Genomic DNA, 17,753 nt, shown 5'->3' with positions numbered 1-17,753 from the left:
TTTTTTTTTTTTTTTTTTCCTCCCCTTCCATTGCATTTAAAAAATCTTAGATGTAGAAACGAGTGTATCGTAACACGGAACGCGAGTGAACTTTTAATATTAATTGTTTATTCGTGGCTCGACATCGATGTAGTCGGTGAAATATTAAAGAAATAAATTTTTCATAATTGCGATTTATTTAGTTGATAAACTCGTTAAATTATTTCATTTTAATGTTTTCGTTTTAATATTTTATCGGTTATTCTCAGAAAGTAAGTTTATTAAATATTAAAGTGAGTCGAAAGTGATGTTATTTTTGAATAAATTTCTAACCGTGTTACATTATTCTACAAATTCTTCCATGTTTATCTCGTAAAGATAAACGGATTTTGATTCGTAAAATATCGATATGCACGGACGTAAGACTAAATGGAATAATAGGGAACTTGTTTCCTTCCGCTCTTGAGGCCGACGATCGATTAACGAAAGATTTTTCGAAACGTGCGACTTAAATGCGTACACAGAAAATTGAATTCTTGAACAAAAATACATCGAAATACATTTTTTGTCACAGTTTTTGAAAAATTTTCAATTTCAATAACAAAATTAATTTGATTTTTCAGAAACTAAATAAATTAATCTCGACGGAATTTAAATTTAATTAAAAAAAAATATTAACTTACGGAAAATTTAATCAAGGAGCAAAAGAAAAGGAAAGGAAGAACTTGGACGAAAAAATTCCTCGAGATTCCATCGCTCGATTTTCTAAAAATTAATTTCACCATTTGAAACATTTGACAAATCGGTTCGTAAAAACGAGCCAATCCAATTCCTTCCATTGATTCGAACCAAGTTTCGCCGCAAGATGGCGTCCAATTAGGCTCGCATAAAGTCTCTCTTTCTCTCTCTCTCTCTCTCTCTCTCTCTCCCCCGAATCAATTAAACAATTTCTAACTCCGGTATCGTTTCAATTAACGCGCCTCGAGATGATTACCAGTTCGTTGACCCGTTTAGATGGAAATTTTATCCCTGTTGCAAGAACTTGATGACAGCTTAAGAGCCTTTCGCCGACCGTTCTTAAGACGCGCTCCTTGCGCGCTCTCCTCTCTCCCTCTTCTTCTCTTTCCTCTCTTTCTCCTTCAACGACGGTTCGCCACCACTTTGACAATTTAATAATTCGATACCGGTACGCGAATAATCGACGAACCCGATACTCTCCTCTTGCCAATCGAGAGGATCGAGAGATCGCGTTCTGCGCGTTTCTCCTTATCCTTATCCCTCTTCCGCTCCCCTCCCTCCGCACTTTTCTTCGTCCCTCTCGCCTCCCCTCCCATGATCAAATTCATCCCCCTCTAAAAAGGTAAAAGAGTCGATCAGAAAAAAATGATTATCCGATCAGGCTTGACTTTTACTCAGGTAACGAGTCACCGCGTAACCAGGTTTCTCCGTGAAACTGCAGAAATTAATGGTTCGACTCCGGTAGCAGCAGTCTAATAATTCGATCGTTGGAAAACGTGTTATTAATTTTTTAATTTTAACAGATGTATCTGATCTGATTATTGAATCTAACATTCGTTAATGTAATTACAGGGGATCGAGTCCAAGTTTCCATTCTCAATCTTCTCTACGATTCAGTTGGAAATCACGTACTCGTTATATAACTTATTCGTAATGATTACGTAGTCTATTAAAAATTAACGATCATCAATTAAAACTCGTCAGAGGGAAAGAGAAAAATTTACGTATTAATACGATTATCGCTTTAATCCCTTCTAACTTCGAAAGGACATTTTCTTTTTATCGCGGCAATGACAATCGATCGTTTCACCTTTTTTTGTAAAATGTGTAAACGCGATCGTCGAACAAGGGGCCCAATAATGCCCCTTAATAATCCTATCCTATCGAGGATGTCAAAAGTTGTACACCATCTATTCGTGGACCTATGGGCGGAAAAACAAGATAACTTTATGAGGGCGTAAACGATTTTCGTGGATCGATACCGTGCGTCAGATTAAAGTACGCGACAGGTGACAGTGGCTTTTACGAAGAAATTTCCGTCGAAACTTTGTGCCGCGCAAAGTGGCCATTGCGTTTCGTTCCGGAGATAAAAAACGGTGGAGCGAGAAGAGCGGCCGGCAGAAGGGGGAGGGGGAGGGGAGAAAATAAAGATCAGAGAAAACGAGCGAAACAGAGGGGGAAGAAGAGAAGAGAGAGAGAGAAGAGAAGAAGAGGGCACCGGTGACGGTCCACGAGAAGACAAATTCTGTAATCCTCTTTGGTCGGCGAGCTAAGCCCTCTGTGTGACGGCATACCATCTTCTTTCTCTTATTTCCTCCTCTCGTTTTGCTTTTCCTTGTCTCACCCCTGTCCTCCCACGCCGATCAAGGAAATTAGATTTCGAATCGACAGCCGTGCTTAAGTATAAACGACGAGGAGACATCGAACAACGTCGAACGAGGAGGAAACAGGAATTCACGGGAGGGGAGGGGCAGGAACAGGAGAGGAGGTATCGTCTTTTTCGCTTCGAAGGGAGGCTAGAATCGTTGTCCCATGGCGGTGAGATCAATTTTATTCTATTTGATGGTTGACAGGTAACCGACGATAAGTAATATTTAATTAACCATTGAGAGGCGAGAATTGAAATGGGAGAGGAGAAAGGGATTGGAGTTTTTCGGTGTATTAAAATTTCGCACGAACGAAACTTTTTTCACTCCGATTCTTGAGCGAATTCGATTGAATTTCTTTCAAGTTAAAATTTGAGAGGGAGTAATTCGAAATAATCGAACTCTCGCGAATAATATTTATTCGAAATACTCTGATGATCGTGGATACTCTTTGAAATTCTGATCGACTGAAATTTTGTTTTCCGATTGAGTCTTGATATAATATTATTGATAATTGAGATTGCGAGAGGAAAAGAAAAGAAAACGTAAGCGACGTACTCGCGTTGGTATTCCAAGTTCGTGGGAGAAACAAGATCGTATCGGATCGGTGTAAAACGGTTCTGACCCATTCCAGCTACTTAAGAGATTGACACGAGAAGATAGTATAATGGACGAGGCGGTCGAGGAATCGTAACCTCCTCCTGAATCGAGCATCGGCTCTAATGGGCCAACACTGATCGTTGATAAATTTCAAAATGCCACGGGCCACCTTTGACGGGACTCCGGGAATCCATGGAGAAAGAGAGAGATCAGTAAAAATCGCATTAATGTATTTGTTCACACTGTTACGGATGTATACGACGACGTAGACATCTTTTTCTTCGCGAATATCAGCCTTCGAGTATTTTGAATTAAATTAATTAAGCAAAGTTTAAAGCAGTGATTTCAAGATTTCAAACATATTTTCTTGAACAATTTAAGGATGGAAAAAAGCTTATGCTTTCAATTAACGGAAAATTACGTAGAAACGTGTGGTGAAAATCGAAAGCAAACGAAATCGATTCGAAAGTAAACGGAGCGATCTATAACTAAAAGTGAAACTTTGCTCGAAATAGCGGTATCAATTTTGATTTCGAAATTAGACAGGGAAAACTTTCGATCCGCGACGCGATGTCGCCCTTAATCCGCTAAAATTCCAGCCACTTGAAACGGTGTATAACGGGTGCTCTCGATATAACGGCTGAACGGTGCGGTAACACCGCAGTCGAAGGCGGCGACTCGCTGCACCTGCACCTCGCAGAATTTAATCACGATGGTTACTCTGTCTGGCCGAAACCAATTATTGCGCAGACGTACCAACACACACGAGCTTACACCGCCTAGTTACGCGGACCTTCTCTACGCACCTATATAAATCTCTCCGTATCTCCTCCCTCCCCACTCCCTCCCCCTGTATGGATATAATGTAACCCGCATTAATTTCCCTCCGAACGCATGCGATTCCCGCGTTTGCCGCCCCCCAAAATGTCCGACCACCGACTCTGTCACTCCGTTACTAACTAGTAGACACACGTGATAATTCGTTTAACGTTCATCGACTTTGCGATTTTCCCCGATTCAATTCGTCGAATCGAAAATATCTCGGATTACGAGGCGATTATTCGAACGCCGTTTATCGAAGCGCAATTTTAATTAGCGGTCGATTGACCGAATTCGCTTCATTGAAACGTTAGATCACGTATTATTATTATTATTATTATCATCACGTATAGGCGAGAGAATCGTTGGATTTCCATCGTACTAATATTCCACGAATATTATTCGTGCATAGTTGGAAATAAGACCGTGCCTAAAAAGAGAAAGCGATTAATTAATTTTTTAAAATAATTTTTTAAAAATAAAATAAATTCGTAGAAATCGCGAAGATCCAAGTACATTCCATCTCTTAGCAACGTCATCATTTAACACCTCTATCTCCATCCTATCCCCTTTCATCGCTCTCCTCTCCACGACAAGTCTCACAAGTCCTAAAACAGAAGTTGCTCTCCTCCGTTTAGACCGGCTCTCCACGATTAGAGCCTGGAGGAAGAAGGGCGCGGTGTTCTGTCTGGTAGCATGGACGGAAGAAAGGGTGGGTGGGCGAAGGAGGTCCCGGGGGGCGAAGGAGGACGATGGTGTTGGCACTCTCGGGGGCCATTATTGATTGTTGTTGATAATTAGCCGGTACAGGCGCGTCAATCACGAGGCAAGGCGAGGTTATTAGGCTGTTGGTTAGCACCGGCCCGATGGCGCACGTATACACACTCACGCGCACACACTGCCATACCGATCCACGCCATCACGCGAGACGCGCGCGCGTGTGTAGGTTGCGCACAGGTGTCCGTGTAGCCGTGTGCACTAGCCCACCCGATTACCCCCCACAATTCGATCTAATGCGCTACGCTGCGATGCGAGAGAGGGTTAATTATGCAGTTAATGAGAGGCTGAATATATATACCCGACGGGGTGTCGGGATGGCCGTGGCGAAAAGAGGATCATTTGGACGGCCATACCATGGCTCGATTGTTGAATTTGGTTATGGTCGAAGAACGCCGGAAAACAGTCCTCCATTCCCTTCCCGTTTTAAATTAATCGCGTTAGAACGTTCGAGGTTGTGTTTAAACGCTGGCACAGCCGGGAAACCCCGGGTGCTTTTTGATTGTCCCGAAATTGATATGAAATCGGCGTATACGCGTTTTGTATGTACGCGCACAAAAGCGGATAGGTATAAATATGCATATGGAACGAGCATGGTGTACGAGAGTGTGGTGATCGTTGCACGGTAGCCGCGCCGCGTAGATGGCGTGATAGGTGTGATCGGACGAAAACGGAGTGGCCGCGGGAACACTCGTTCGAACGAGTTGGCGCGCTTCAATTTCTTCCTCATAACGTTCGTTTCGTATCGTAACGAAGTGGAGAAATGGCGATAGTTTGAAAAAAGAGGGTTATTAATCAGAAATATAACCAGTTATACGAGCAGCATTGCAAATACTTCGCACTTTGGAATTGAGAAGAGTTCACCTTTTTGGATTTTCATCGATGATTAAAACTTTACGCGGAATTGTATCGTAATAAAGTGGAGAAATAGCGATAATTTGACGAAAAGAAGAAGGTTATTAATCAGAAATGTAATCAGTTACATAAGCAGCATTGCAAATATTTCGCAATTGAGAAGGGTTCACCTTTTTGGATTTTCATCGATGATTAAAACTTTATACGGAATTGTATCGTAATAAATTGGAGAAATGGCAATAATTTGACGAAAAGAAGCGGATTATTAATCAGAAATGTAGCCAATTACACGAGAAACACCTTTTTGGATTTTCATCGATGATTAAAACTTTACGCGGAATTGTATAGGATTTATTCATCGATATTTCGAAAGTTGAGAACGCAACATTGCAACGTTGTTTTTTTCGCGTTCGATTCTTCTTCTTCTTCTTTTTTTTTTTTTTTGATCGAAATACAGCGGACAATTGTCAAAGAGCTTACAAAACAACGAAAATCTGGTTTTTCCCTTTTCACAGCTGGCCCCTCAATTTCCGCCGCGCTGCGTTGAACATCGCATCGAGCAAATTGCACCGAAGCGTTGATTTCTACGATAAATTGCCGGATTGTGCGTCACGGAATTTATCGACACGCGTATCCTCGTGTGTCTCTATGTCGAAGCACCGTTTTCGATTGCTCGATATATTCGATAATGAGCCTCGTAATCGACCAATTGTAACCTCCTTATAAAAATCGGTTTCGTCAAAATTGTATAGATTGTAATTTAACCGCGGATACGACTCTAAGTTAATACTCGTTATACATTAAAAATAACGTTTCTAACGAATACAATTATCGCGTTAAGTTCAGGTATCGTAACTCGTAAATTCTCTTTTTCTTTCCCTGGTTTCTCTTTTCACGTTGCAATATAATATACGTATTCGTATATATACAAACAGATAAACTTTTCATTATTTAACGCATCCTGTGTTGAAGATTGCGATCTCTATGTTGCAATTTTTATTCTGACATCCGGTAAACATGTGTATACGTGGCGCGTACTTACAATATTCGCGGAAATAACAATCTTTCCGTGCAAGGTGCGACGGATTCTCTTCTGGAAATCTTGTCTCGTCCGTTGAACCCTCGAATATCGAAAAGAAGAATAATCGTGCCGCTCCATCCGTTTCGGTTTCCACCGTTTCAACATTCGATTAGCGGCACTTTCGAACGGCGGACAGATTCGAAATTGCTCGTTTAGTAAACTCATTACGGCCTCGTAAATATTGGAACGGATAATTAATCAGTCGAGTAAGATTCGAGGAAATACAACAATTGCAATTTGCCGCACGCTCGCTTTGGATCCGTTACAGATATTGTAATCGTCCGTTAATAATTACAAATTCGTATTAATCAATAATCGGCTATAGGAGGAGTGTGGCGGTGAGATTAAATAATAACGAAGCGAAAAAGGGGGAATTGGTAAAGGGCCTCGAACGATTCGGCTCACGCGACTTTCCGCATGGTAATACGTTTTACGTGTATTCGTATAAAAACTTGACGTGTCATTAAATCGATAAAAAGTACGTGTATAAACGAACGATTATACCGTAAGGTAAATGATTAAATCAACCTTCAACTCCGACTGATTTTTTTTTTCAACAATAAACTAATTTTATAGCATAATCGTTTAGTCAGAAGAGTTTCGAATTTTTTTAAAAAATTTATACCCTCGTAAATTTACCTTCTATTCGATCAATCTCGTTGTTTCTTTCTTCTTCTATTCTTTCCTCGATACATTTCCATATCCGAATTTAAAACGAAGATTTCTAAATCGAAAAAATAATTTTACACGTAGAAATATAATTGTACGTGGATGTGAACAGAGTCAAATGAACTTTGAAAATTGTTCCATCTTGCACGATCCGTCTCGTAACATAAAAAAGAATCGCAATAAGGAGATAGCCTTAAAGCGAAATGAAATTGGTATAAATGGGAATGTCTGGAAGCTGGACGCGAACGCATCGATACCCGGAGGAGTGATGAGCGTTGCAACACTTGTTATAGGTAGCATTATACGCGTATAATAGAGGTAATAGCCGGGACTGGGATAAATCGATCACCATTACCGTACCTATTAACCGTAACGATCGTTTCCGAGGAGACCTGACCACTCCCGTGGGTTCCAGGTGAGAACAGCTGCAACTCCACCGGCGGTGGCAGCGACGAGGAACTCGGGGCAGGCTGCGGGGACGATTTGAACGGGAACAGCGGGAAGAAGAAGCATCGCCGAAACAGGACGACCTTCACCACCTACCAGCTGCACGAGCTCGAGAGAGCCTTCGAGAAGTCTCATTATCCGGACGTGTACTCCAGGGAGGAGCTCGCTATGAAAGTCAATCTTCCGGAAGTGCGCGTCCAGGTGAGTTGGAAAACGATTGATTAAACTCGTTTCGAATCAGACAGAAGATCGAGGCGTTTGTTTTCAAAGATGTTTCGAGTCAAAGATCAAACGAAAGGTTGGAGAGATGTTAGAAGGATTTTTCTTGATCGGTTAACTTTATATCTATGTGTATATGTGAAATTACGTGTTGTCGTTAAACCATATTAAATGGACGTATAATTTGGAGGGATAACGTAAACAGAAGAACTCGGTTTCGCGATCGAAGATCTCGGTCGATGGATTAGAAAGAATAATTGTCTGGGAATCGCGTTGTTAATCGGCCAAGAGAGATCGTTTTCTCGCGAGATAAAACGAAAAATATTCATACATTTTTAAATAATCACCTGAGCACGGAGTCACGCGACTAACGAGGTATTAACTCGTTAACCCTCACGACACCGGTGCGCGATCCTGTTACCTTAACGATTTCGCGAAAAAGGAAGGAGGGGGTGAATAAACGGAAAAGTGGAAAAATGGAAAGGTACGTGTCGTGGCCGTGCCATAACGTACGAACGATGTTTATTGAACAACCGGCATCTCTCGTTGCCTCGCTCTTCGAGCGAAAATCAAAGCCGAAAGGAAAGAAACAACGATTTGATCCAATGTTTCTCTCTCCACCTTCGCACCCTTTTGACAAAAATGCGTCGCTCGGAAAAAATTGGGAACGAAAAAACGGCTTCGAAAAAAGAAAAAAGGCAGAAACAAAAGATTTTATCGAAAAAGTTGAAGAAATTAAACGGGACGTAAGATGAGGGATGTAAAAATGAAAAACATAAGACGTTAATCCGAGAAAATTAGGGTTCTCGATTGACTTATATCGGGGAACTAACGATCGAGAATTTGCCGATTTATTATTCCCCTCCCTTCCTCTGTTTCATTGGAACGAAGCGGATACGAGTGTCGTGCGCGCGACCAGCGAGCGGGCCGAGTTTAATGGCAGCGTTTCCGTGCAAACAATCGGAACAGCAATCGCCGGCTGACGCTGGCCCCGACGTATTAAACTAAATTAAATTAATTATGTGCGTGACAGCGATAAAAGCACGCAGTCGCATGCGACGACGCATCGATTAGGCTCCCGGGGGCAAGCTTTCCGACCGTGCCACCTACGAAACCCCGTACACGAACACGTAGCGCGCAGTTTTGTTGGATAATAAGCTGCCAGCACGCCGCATTTCCAAACGCACCTGCTTCTTTCAATCGTTTCAATCGATCGGCATCGATTTTTCCCACGATTTTCGATCGATCGGCGATGATTTTCGTTTCGTTCCAAGAGACTTGAGAGAAAAAAATCGAAACAAGTACAAATTTTCGGCATTGATAACATTTCGATTCATTTTAACTTCTTTTCCTTTCGAAATGTTTTTAAGATCAGTTTAAATTTATCGTTATCGAATTATAATTATTATTGATGGACACGTATAAAAAGAGAAATTGTATATAAACAATCATCGAGAGTGGAATAAGTAGCGTCATCTCCATTTCAATCGACGGCGAAATCATCTTAAATTAACAGCGAGTAGCGAAACGAAGAGAAAAGAGATCCGAGGGAGGATGCGATGGTAGGTGCGGAGGGAACAAAGAATATGACAAGGATAACGCGATGACGGGAGCTTAGAAGAGAGAAAGAGTCGCAATTAAAAATTTAAATTGCGTTTAAAACTTGCCATGCACGCCACCATGCCACTTTTTTCAATTTTCTCCAAAAGAATTTCGCCGACCTTTCTCCTTCCATCCTTCTCCCTTCTCTCTCTCTCTCTCTCTCCCTTCTCTCTCTCTCTCTCTCTCTCTCTCTCCCTTCTCTCTCTCTCTCTCTCTCTCTCTCTCTTTCTCCATCCTCGCCGCCGCCCCTTTCGCTACTTCTCCCGAGCGGAAAGAGGAGGAAACGGAAGAGAAGAAGGAAGAAGGATGGAAGAAGGGAAATGCCAGCTCGCCCCCAAGGTACACCTAATCGCTTAAGCTTATTACGCGAGCAGACAAGGCGAAGGAATGAGCCGCGAGGCTGCGAGTCGAGGGGGGCGAAGGAGAAGGATGGGAGGATAGGAGGAAGGGAGAGGAACGGCGGTGGTTGCTCGCTGGTAGGCGCAACGAAGAGGCGGACGCACGTTCGGTTTCATCATTTTTAATTGATAGCGCACGCCAATCCTATCTGTCGGATTTATTAGGCCGCTCGACGAGATGGTTTTGCGGAGGAGTGGAAGGGGATGATAGCGAAGGGAAACGGAGCTTTTATTGGACAAACCGGGTTGTTTCGGTGGTAGGGGTCCGGTCGGTGGTCACCGTAGCCCGATTGTGTGACCCGGGAAAACGCGTTTTCCAGATTTTCATGCATCCTCTGCCTCGAGTATATGCATACACACACACACATAAGCGCAAATATACACACAAACGCGCGTCTATGGATATTATACGCGTCTATGCGTGTAGATACACGTACGCGCACAGGCAGATTGATTGCGGGGATTAACACTGTTTTCTCGCGATAATTATCGTCCTCGGAGTGCGGAGATTTTATTGGATATACAGCACCGCCTCGGCCGATATCGAAACGTCGAATTGCTTGTTAAGCTCGTTATTGTAATTCAGGTTTACGCATCGTTTTCAATGCACCGTGTTCGTTAATCGATTTGCGAAAGGAAAAGAATCGTCGAGGCTCGTTTGTGGAACGTTACGTTGTGGATTGTAATTACTTATATTCTTTAATATCTATGTTTCCGGTTCTTCGATCACATCTCGATTACCCTGTATCGAGTTCTCGAAACTTGGTTAATTTAAAAGAATGGATGCGTTAACGTTCGAAATCGAATCGAATCCTGCGAAAGAAAGAAAGAAGGGAATGAAAGAACGAAGGGAATGGAATACGAGGAATTTTCAAAAGAAAAAAGAATGAATTTTCAAATAGATGTTAGATGTGCAAATGAAAAAACGTGTACGGGAAATGAATGGATAAAAAATTCGATATCGAAATCGGAAGGCGAAAACGGCACTTCTCCCTTCGATCGAAACACACTTTCACAAATCGCCGCGTGATAATTTATCCTCTTTCGCGTACTTAACCAGGGAATAACGAAATTTCACCATAGTACCATTATACCATTAAGCGCATCGTCGACGCGCGTTTGCCGTCACGCGATCGTAAGTTCGTCTAAAAAAAAGAAACGTAGTATAACGCGACGATTTGCTGAGAACTGAAATCGATATAAGGGCGAGCTTGAAACCACTCGTCGAAATTAACTTTGTAGCAAAACACCTGCTGATCCGTGTACAATCACGGAGGATAAGCGAATATTTTAACTTAAAAAGCGCAATTCGCGTAGTGTAAACGTTCCGTGTCACATGTCTTCGTTCGTTCAACTAGTGAGTATCATCGAAGACAAATTATACCGAGATGAAGTTAGGGGAAGTAAAAAGGATCTATCCACGGAAATTCATTATCTAAGAAAACGTTGCGCGCGAGGAAATCGCGACGAGGCAGAGCTGTGACATTTCGCCGCGGGGAACTCGAATCGATGGCCGGCCGTATTTTCACGAAGCGAGCAAACAGAGAGAGAGAAAGAATGGAATCGACAATCGTCGTGGAAAAGGCACGAAGAGACGGGCGGAAAAAAGCGGGCAGATTGATTTTTCGCGGTAGGCCAACTAATTTGGAGAGAGAGAGAGAGAGGGAGGGAGCAAAAAAGAGAGAAAGAATTCACCGCGGCCGAATGGTCGATCGTTGGACGCGCTCGGCCGTTCGACGATTGCCAATTGGAAAAATACTCCAATTCGATTACAATTTTTTTCGTCCGCTCGCACACACCGAACCGCGGAAGAATTTGAAACCGGTCTCGCCTACGACGAGAAATACATTCGTCGAGCGCGATAGGTGGGCGTGGGTAGCAAGGGGGTGGAGGCGCAGCGGGGCTGGGCGGAGGGACGTGAAACTAATATCGAGGCTGCAATCGTTTCTGAAAGCTTTTGAGAGCGCAATTTAAAACCGATCTTCCCTGTTTTCGTTCCATTTACAAAGAAAATCGGAACCCACGCCACGCGTCTACGCTCGAAAAATATTTTCCACGATCATGCGGAAGTAATTCGCGGGCTTCGTATCGGCGAAACACCGAAATTGCTGGAATCCACGTACGCGAAATTGTTGACGCAAGAAAAGAGGAGGAGGGTGAAAACGGGTTAGTTGCAAGAAGCAAGAAAATCATCTTTACCAGGAAGCAAGAAGAACGTGTGTACGAAATAAAAGGGGCTTCCACGGTGCTTGACGTTATTTACCGTCACGTAGGCATGGAAACCCGGGTTCAAAGACAAGAGACGCGTCGTTCTACAACTATTTTCTCGTACGCCACGTTTAGTACGATAGTCTAATCCTCCCCCTCCCCTCCTAAACGATTAATCCTCGTCGTTTCGAACGATAACTCGTCGCGCGAACGAGTCAAGAAAGGGATCGTTTGATCTTTAACATTGTAGAAACCGTTCGTTCGTCGAAGATTTCTCGTGTTCACGATTCGAGAAAAAAATCACAAAATAGTCACTGAATGGAAACGATTAGCAAGGATCGATTTGTAACGCGACAACAGCCAATCGTCATTTCGACGATTATTAAAATGATACATGTATCATCGAAGATTCGACTATACTATACTAGCAAGATCGCGCGCTATCGGATGAAGGGAAAGCCATCCTCGTTGCTGCCTGGTTGTTCCATGGAGGCGCGTTTAATTCGGTTTTATTAGGGGGCCAAATCGTGATCGTTAGCGCCGACACGAGGCCGGCACGAATCGCAGGTGACTGTCTGGGTTAGGCGCACCTATATCTACGGGGTGTCAAATTAGTCACGCACGCCGCCTCCGCCTAGCGGGCCGGCGATCAACGCCCGTAACCATGGATACTGCCGCGAATTTCTCCGCGCGATGACTCCGCGCCGCTTTCCGACGCAATTGCGCACGCAATGCGGAAAAAGCGTGCAGAAAATTAACGAGCTCATGCGCGACCGCCGCGCCATTTTTCGGAAATTAGAAACCTTTTCTCTCTCTCTCTTTCTCTCTCTCTCTCTTTATTTTATCGTAACGATCATTTCGAGGTTCCAAGGTTTCAATCAGGACGCGTTTTTTTTTTATTCGTTTGTTTAATTCAGCCTTCTTTCTTTTTTTACGCCGTTACAATGAATCGAGTGTAGAGAGAGTGATATTAATATTGTCGCGTGAAATGTTACTGTTAATTTAAAACTAGGCGAACACAATACTTAAAACTCTTATATTAAGAATTTGATGGAATCTGTTAATGGTTTAAATTAGAACGAAATATCGTTATTTTATGAGTCTCGTGATAAATTATATAACTATTGTTCGATATTACGAAACGGATATACGTATATTGTTTTCCCCGGTTTCAATCGAGCAAGTTCGTACCCTCGTGGTCACTAGACCGAGAACCATAAGCTTCGTTTCGTCGTGATATTAATATCCATGTGTGGCAGCGTAAAGCTGTTCAGCGAAGGGCAGTGAGAATTCTTGCACCAGGTTACGCCCGACTAATGGTATTCGCGCGAGTTGGTCGTTTGCAAGCATAAATCAAAATAATGTCTTGATAAAGTGGCGCCTTTCTACCTATTATTTCTAAGCTTAGAATGCGGAGAATACACAGTGCATTTGCGTCCCTTCGGAAAAGGGAAACATCACGATTACTTAAATTACATATTGATTATTCTAAACGATCTTTCCAACGATAATTGAAAGAGAAAACCTCTTAAATCTATCTCACGATATCAGAGCCGTTCCATAAGCTATTATAGAAGAAACCTAACATTAACGATCCTTCGAATCATCGTCGATGGATCTTTCACTGATCCTGAACTGACATTATTCATCTCTCACATTTTTTTTCTCCCATCCCATGTTGTCAATAACATCATCCTAAAATCGTGGTTATTCGACGTGGTGTGTTAATAATAATAGTCGAGGCTATCCATCCGATCGTAATATAGGGAAGCGCGTCTCGTCGGGGGAGGCTTGCTCGATCAGCAAGGAAGAAAGGAAGACGATCTCGGATACAAATGTTATTACACGCAAGCACCTCTGATCTTCCGCGTGAACAGCCAATGGGCTTTCTCAGCCGGCCTTCTTCCCCCCCTCCCCATCCAGATCGTTTTTCTTGTGGGTGCGGTGTTTCCAGGCGGAAAATAAGATAATGGCCTCGTGCTAGGCGCGAGAGCGGCCCCTCCCCTCCCGACACCCGGAGAACAGAGAAAATAGGGTGGCGGGAAATAGCGAAGATCGTGGGAGCGGGACACCTGCCGCGCGACGGAGGCCGTCACGAAGGAAGAGGAAGAAGAAAAAAAAGAAAAAATAAACGCGATGGATCGCGTCGGTGAGACCGCTCGTCTGCCTCCTCCTCTGATCGGACGAAGGGAAGCGGAAAAAGGTGGAGGAGCGGCGCGGGGCAGGGTCCACGCGCGCCAGGTCGATTGGGTGTCAAGTGGTAACGGACGTAATAAGTCAGACGAATCCGCCCGAGAGACCGAGTTCCAATATATGGAACTCGGCGTAATTGGAGGATTGGAGGAAATTTTATGGGGATAATAAACGTTTTACGATCGGATGAAAAATACGTTTCGATCGTTTGTTTTTAAAACGCGGTTTGTTAAAGATTATAGGATTATCTTAGGTTAACCTTTTCTTACGTTCGAAATATCGCGTAATTCTGCGAGAATTAAAAAACCATGGAAACGAATTGATCGACGGGAATTGATTATGGTATTCGTGAAAACAAACAAGCTCGGTTTCCGTTCATGATCTATCATCCATTCCAAGGAACGTTTCTTATCACCGATTATGCTTTTCGCAACACCTCCTTAGCGATCGCATCGAGATGATTACCTTTAATTCACCCTTTCCAAGGCAGAAGTTGTAGTTGCGTGAACGAGCTCTTTAGATTTCTCGGAAAGATCGATCCCCTCCCTTTTTTTAATCGAAGCTACACGAAACGAGGCGGGTTATCGGGTTAAACCCTAACCCTAAACTTGCGAAGAAATAATAAACTTTTTCAAACTCGCGAAACAATTACAAGATAAGAGATGTCGCGTTTCATTCGAGAAAACAATTTCCCCGCTGCTCAAACATTCCTCGATTCCTTCAATTCGTTGATGTTTCCATCCCTTTTTTTCTCTTCGCTTTCAATTTAAATCGGATCGAGGCTGAGAGCGGTGGTTCGTTTTCATCGTCAACAGACGTTGTCGAAGACGTTGCTCGAGTCAGCGCAGAAACACATCCTTCGATCCTGCGGCTCGCGAGAGCATGCGAAGTGGGTAAACTCTTGCAGCGCCGTCTAACGAGTATTATAATTACTGTCGCGTAACTCAATATTGCCCCCTCGATATGCTAAACTCCCGCGGAATATAGTGTTAATAGGCGTGGAATGGCGCGGGACAACACCCCGCTTCTATTAATTGCACTTCACCCTAAATGCAAATTGTTCGAAATTGAGCGAGGGCTCCCCGAATATTTGGAAACTCCATTACGGGCCAGTGTTCGTCCTTTCGTTGGTGCGCGCGCGCGCGCGTACACACGTACGCGTATCGGGGATGTGCGCGCGCGCGCCATTTTCATCGTATATCCCGGAGGACGGTGTCAATTTGAGGGAAAACTAAGGAAACTTTATGACGTTAAGGAACGCGTAAAGATAACGCGTTTAACTCTCGACCGGTATCGTTTTCCGCTCCGTAAGTGACCGGAAGAATTTTTAGGTTAGGAAAGAGAAACTTAATTTTAGGGGGAAACTTTTATCGATCGAGATCTCTTTATCTCGTTTTTTCGACATTTTCGACATTATCTTCACCACACTTTCGTCGAACTGTTATCATTCGATATTGATAAAACCCGATGAACCGTTTAAAGCGCATACCTTCTTGCGTGGTTCGTAGAAAGTTAAACGTGAAAACGTGGCGGCTCTGGAGAATGAGAAAAAAGAAAAAGAAGAAAAAAAAGAAAACTCGTTGGAAAGACGAATGAAGGAAAAAGAAACGTGGCACGCGAACGTGACACGTGAGAGGGACGTAAGGTCCATCGTTTTCCGTAAATACGCTCGGAAGATTAGCTGTCCGAGGTTCTGAGGTCTGTGGCTCAATTAAGCACTCCGTTTAGCGCTTGGCTAAAAAGGGTTGGCGGACCCTTGCTCTGCCCCCTCGAGCATCAATCATGTCGGAGCAACCCTTTTCCCGAGGGCGGTTTTGCTCCTCTATTGAGACGAAGTGTTGTGCTCAAACACAAAAACACTTCATTTGGCAGATTAGCCGTTAAACACCAAGGGTGGGAGCGGCGCGGGGGCGGGTTTAAGCGGGGATGAGCCGCGAGTAGAGATGGAGAGGAGCGGCTGGAAAAAGACCGCTCCCGTCACCTCGGCGCCGTTCACCGTAAATTACAGATGCAATTACGGGGATAATTAATTGCGGCGAACTCGGTCCTCGAGTTGGTTAACGAGTTCGGAAAGAGGACTCCTTGTTCAGAGTTCGATGCGAAGGAGACGATAAGGATATTGCATGCGTACAACTCGAGACCTCTAACGATATATATATATATATATCGCATGACACGCGAGCACGATAAAATCTCGCTAATTACGGACGAGAGGAAAGTTAGTCGTATCACTGCGTTCTTTTGTTTTCTCGAAGACTATCGCGCTCTAAACTTATCCCAAAAGTTATCCCCTCGATAACAGGCCATTCTGGAAACTCTTCGATCGTCTAACCAACTTAACCCCAACAGGGTTAATCCTAAAAGAAACAAATCTCCGTGGAATTCTACGCGTGTATATATATATAAATTATTCTGAAGGAAAGAAAAATTGGGGGAACGTGGAGTCGAACAGAATTAGAAGTCGGTGTATTTAACGAGAGAAGCAGGGGGAGGGGAGGAAGGAAAGAAGGGTTTTCCCACGAAGCAACTGGATCCTGGATGGATCCAGTGGCGGTGGTGGTTTGTCTAACCGCGTTACGAGGCCAGCAAAGGGCCTTCATGTAGGGCACACGCATAGAAAATCCACGCATGTGCCTGCTCGTTTTAATATTCCATATAATGTTATGAAACCTTTGTCGGCATATGGTCCTGAGGCCAGCAATTAACAATTAGCTGGCGGTCCTTGTAATCGAATTACGAAGCCCATTGTCGGTGCTCAGGTACAAACGTATTCAATTCCACTGGTTTCTGCTGCTGCTCCTCCTCCTCCTCCTCCTCCTCCTCTCCCTCCTCTCCCCCTTAGCCTCCCCCTTCGTTTCTAGCCCCCTCCTTTCCTCGCCTTCATTGGCTCGTCTCCGTTTTTTTTCCGGAGTGGTTTAAGATCGAATTTCTTGCCGCTGCATGCGCTCTCTCTCTCGCTCTCTCCGGGGTCGGTCTTGAGCCGGCGCATAGATGCAAAATGCAACCGTGAGGGGATCCTTTACAAAGGCAGAACCGAGCCACTCTCCCCGACGGGGATGAATGTCACTTCGTGAAAATATATCCGTTTCAAGAGTTCGAGATTTCTCGGCCAGGTAACAAACTCCGTGCCGGCCTCGAGCCGGAACGATGAATGCGCAACCTGAAAATCGCGCCCCTCCCCCCTCCCCCCAAGGATTAGTAACACTAAACTGTCCCGTGATCCGCCTCGCATCCACGAAACTGGAGATAAACGATCCTACCGATTTCTCGTAAACGAAGCAAACTTCCTTGGAACGCGAACCTCAGATCTCAGAGTTCGTGCTAATTTTTCGAATATTATTGGGATAAAGAAAAATTAAAAAAAATATCTCGCATCTCGAGATGGACGAGCTAGATGGATTAATTTCTTTTTACCAAGGCTGGAAAACGTGACATCCGATCCAAGAAACGAAGTTGCGCTATGAAAATTTGTGGATACCGTTGATGATCGTAACCGTGATCGATTCAAACTCCTCTTCTACC

The 17,753-nt window shown here is 43.8% G+C and overlaps 1 protein-coding gene across 1 annotated transcript in view; it reads left to right on the top strand.

Moving 5' to 3' along the window:
- Positions 1 to 17,753, top strand: part of LOC102681173 (retinal homeobox protein Rx1-like) — a 36,821-nt gene that overhangs the window by 8,014 nt on the left and 11,054 nt on the right. The window contains exon 2 of the mRNA XM_006624036.2: positions 7,580 to 7,812. Within this exon, the coding sequence (XP_006624099.1) occupies positions 7,580 to 7,812 (233 nt within the window). The remainder of the gene's footprint in view (positions 1 to 7,579; positions 7,813 to 17,753) is intronic.

The sequence above is a fragment of the Apis dorsata genome, unplaced genomic scaffold (assembly GCF_000469605.1).
Source record: "Apis dorsata unplaced genomic scaffold, Apis dorsata 1.3 scaffold_988, whole genome shotgun sequence".
Taxonomy (NCBI): Eukaryota; Metazoa; Arthropoda; class Insecta; order Hymenoptera; family Apidae; genus Apis; species Apis dorsata.
This window is presented reverse-complemented; position numbering and strand designations above follow the sequence as displayed.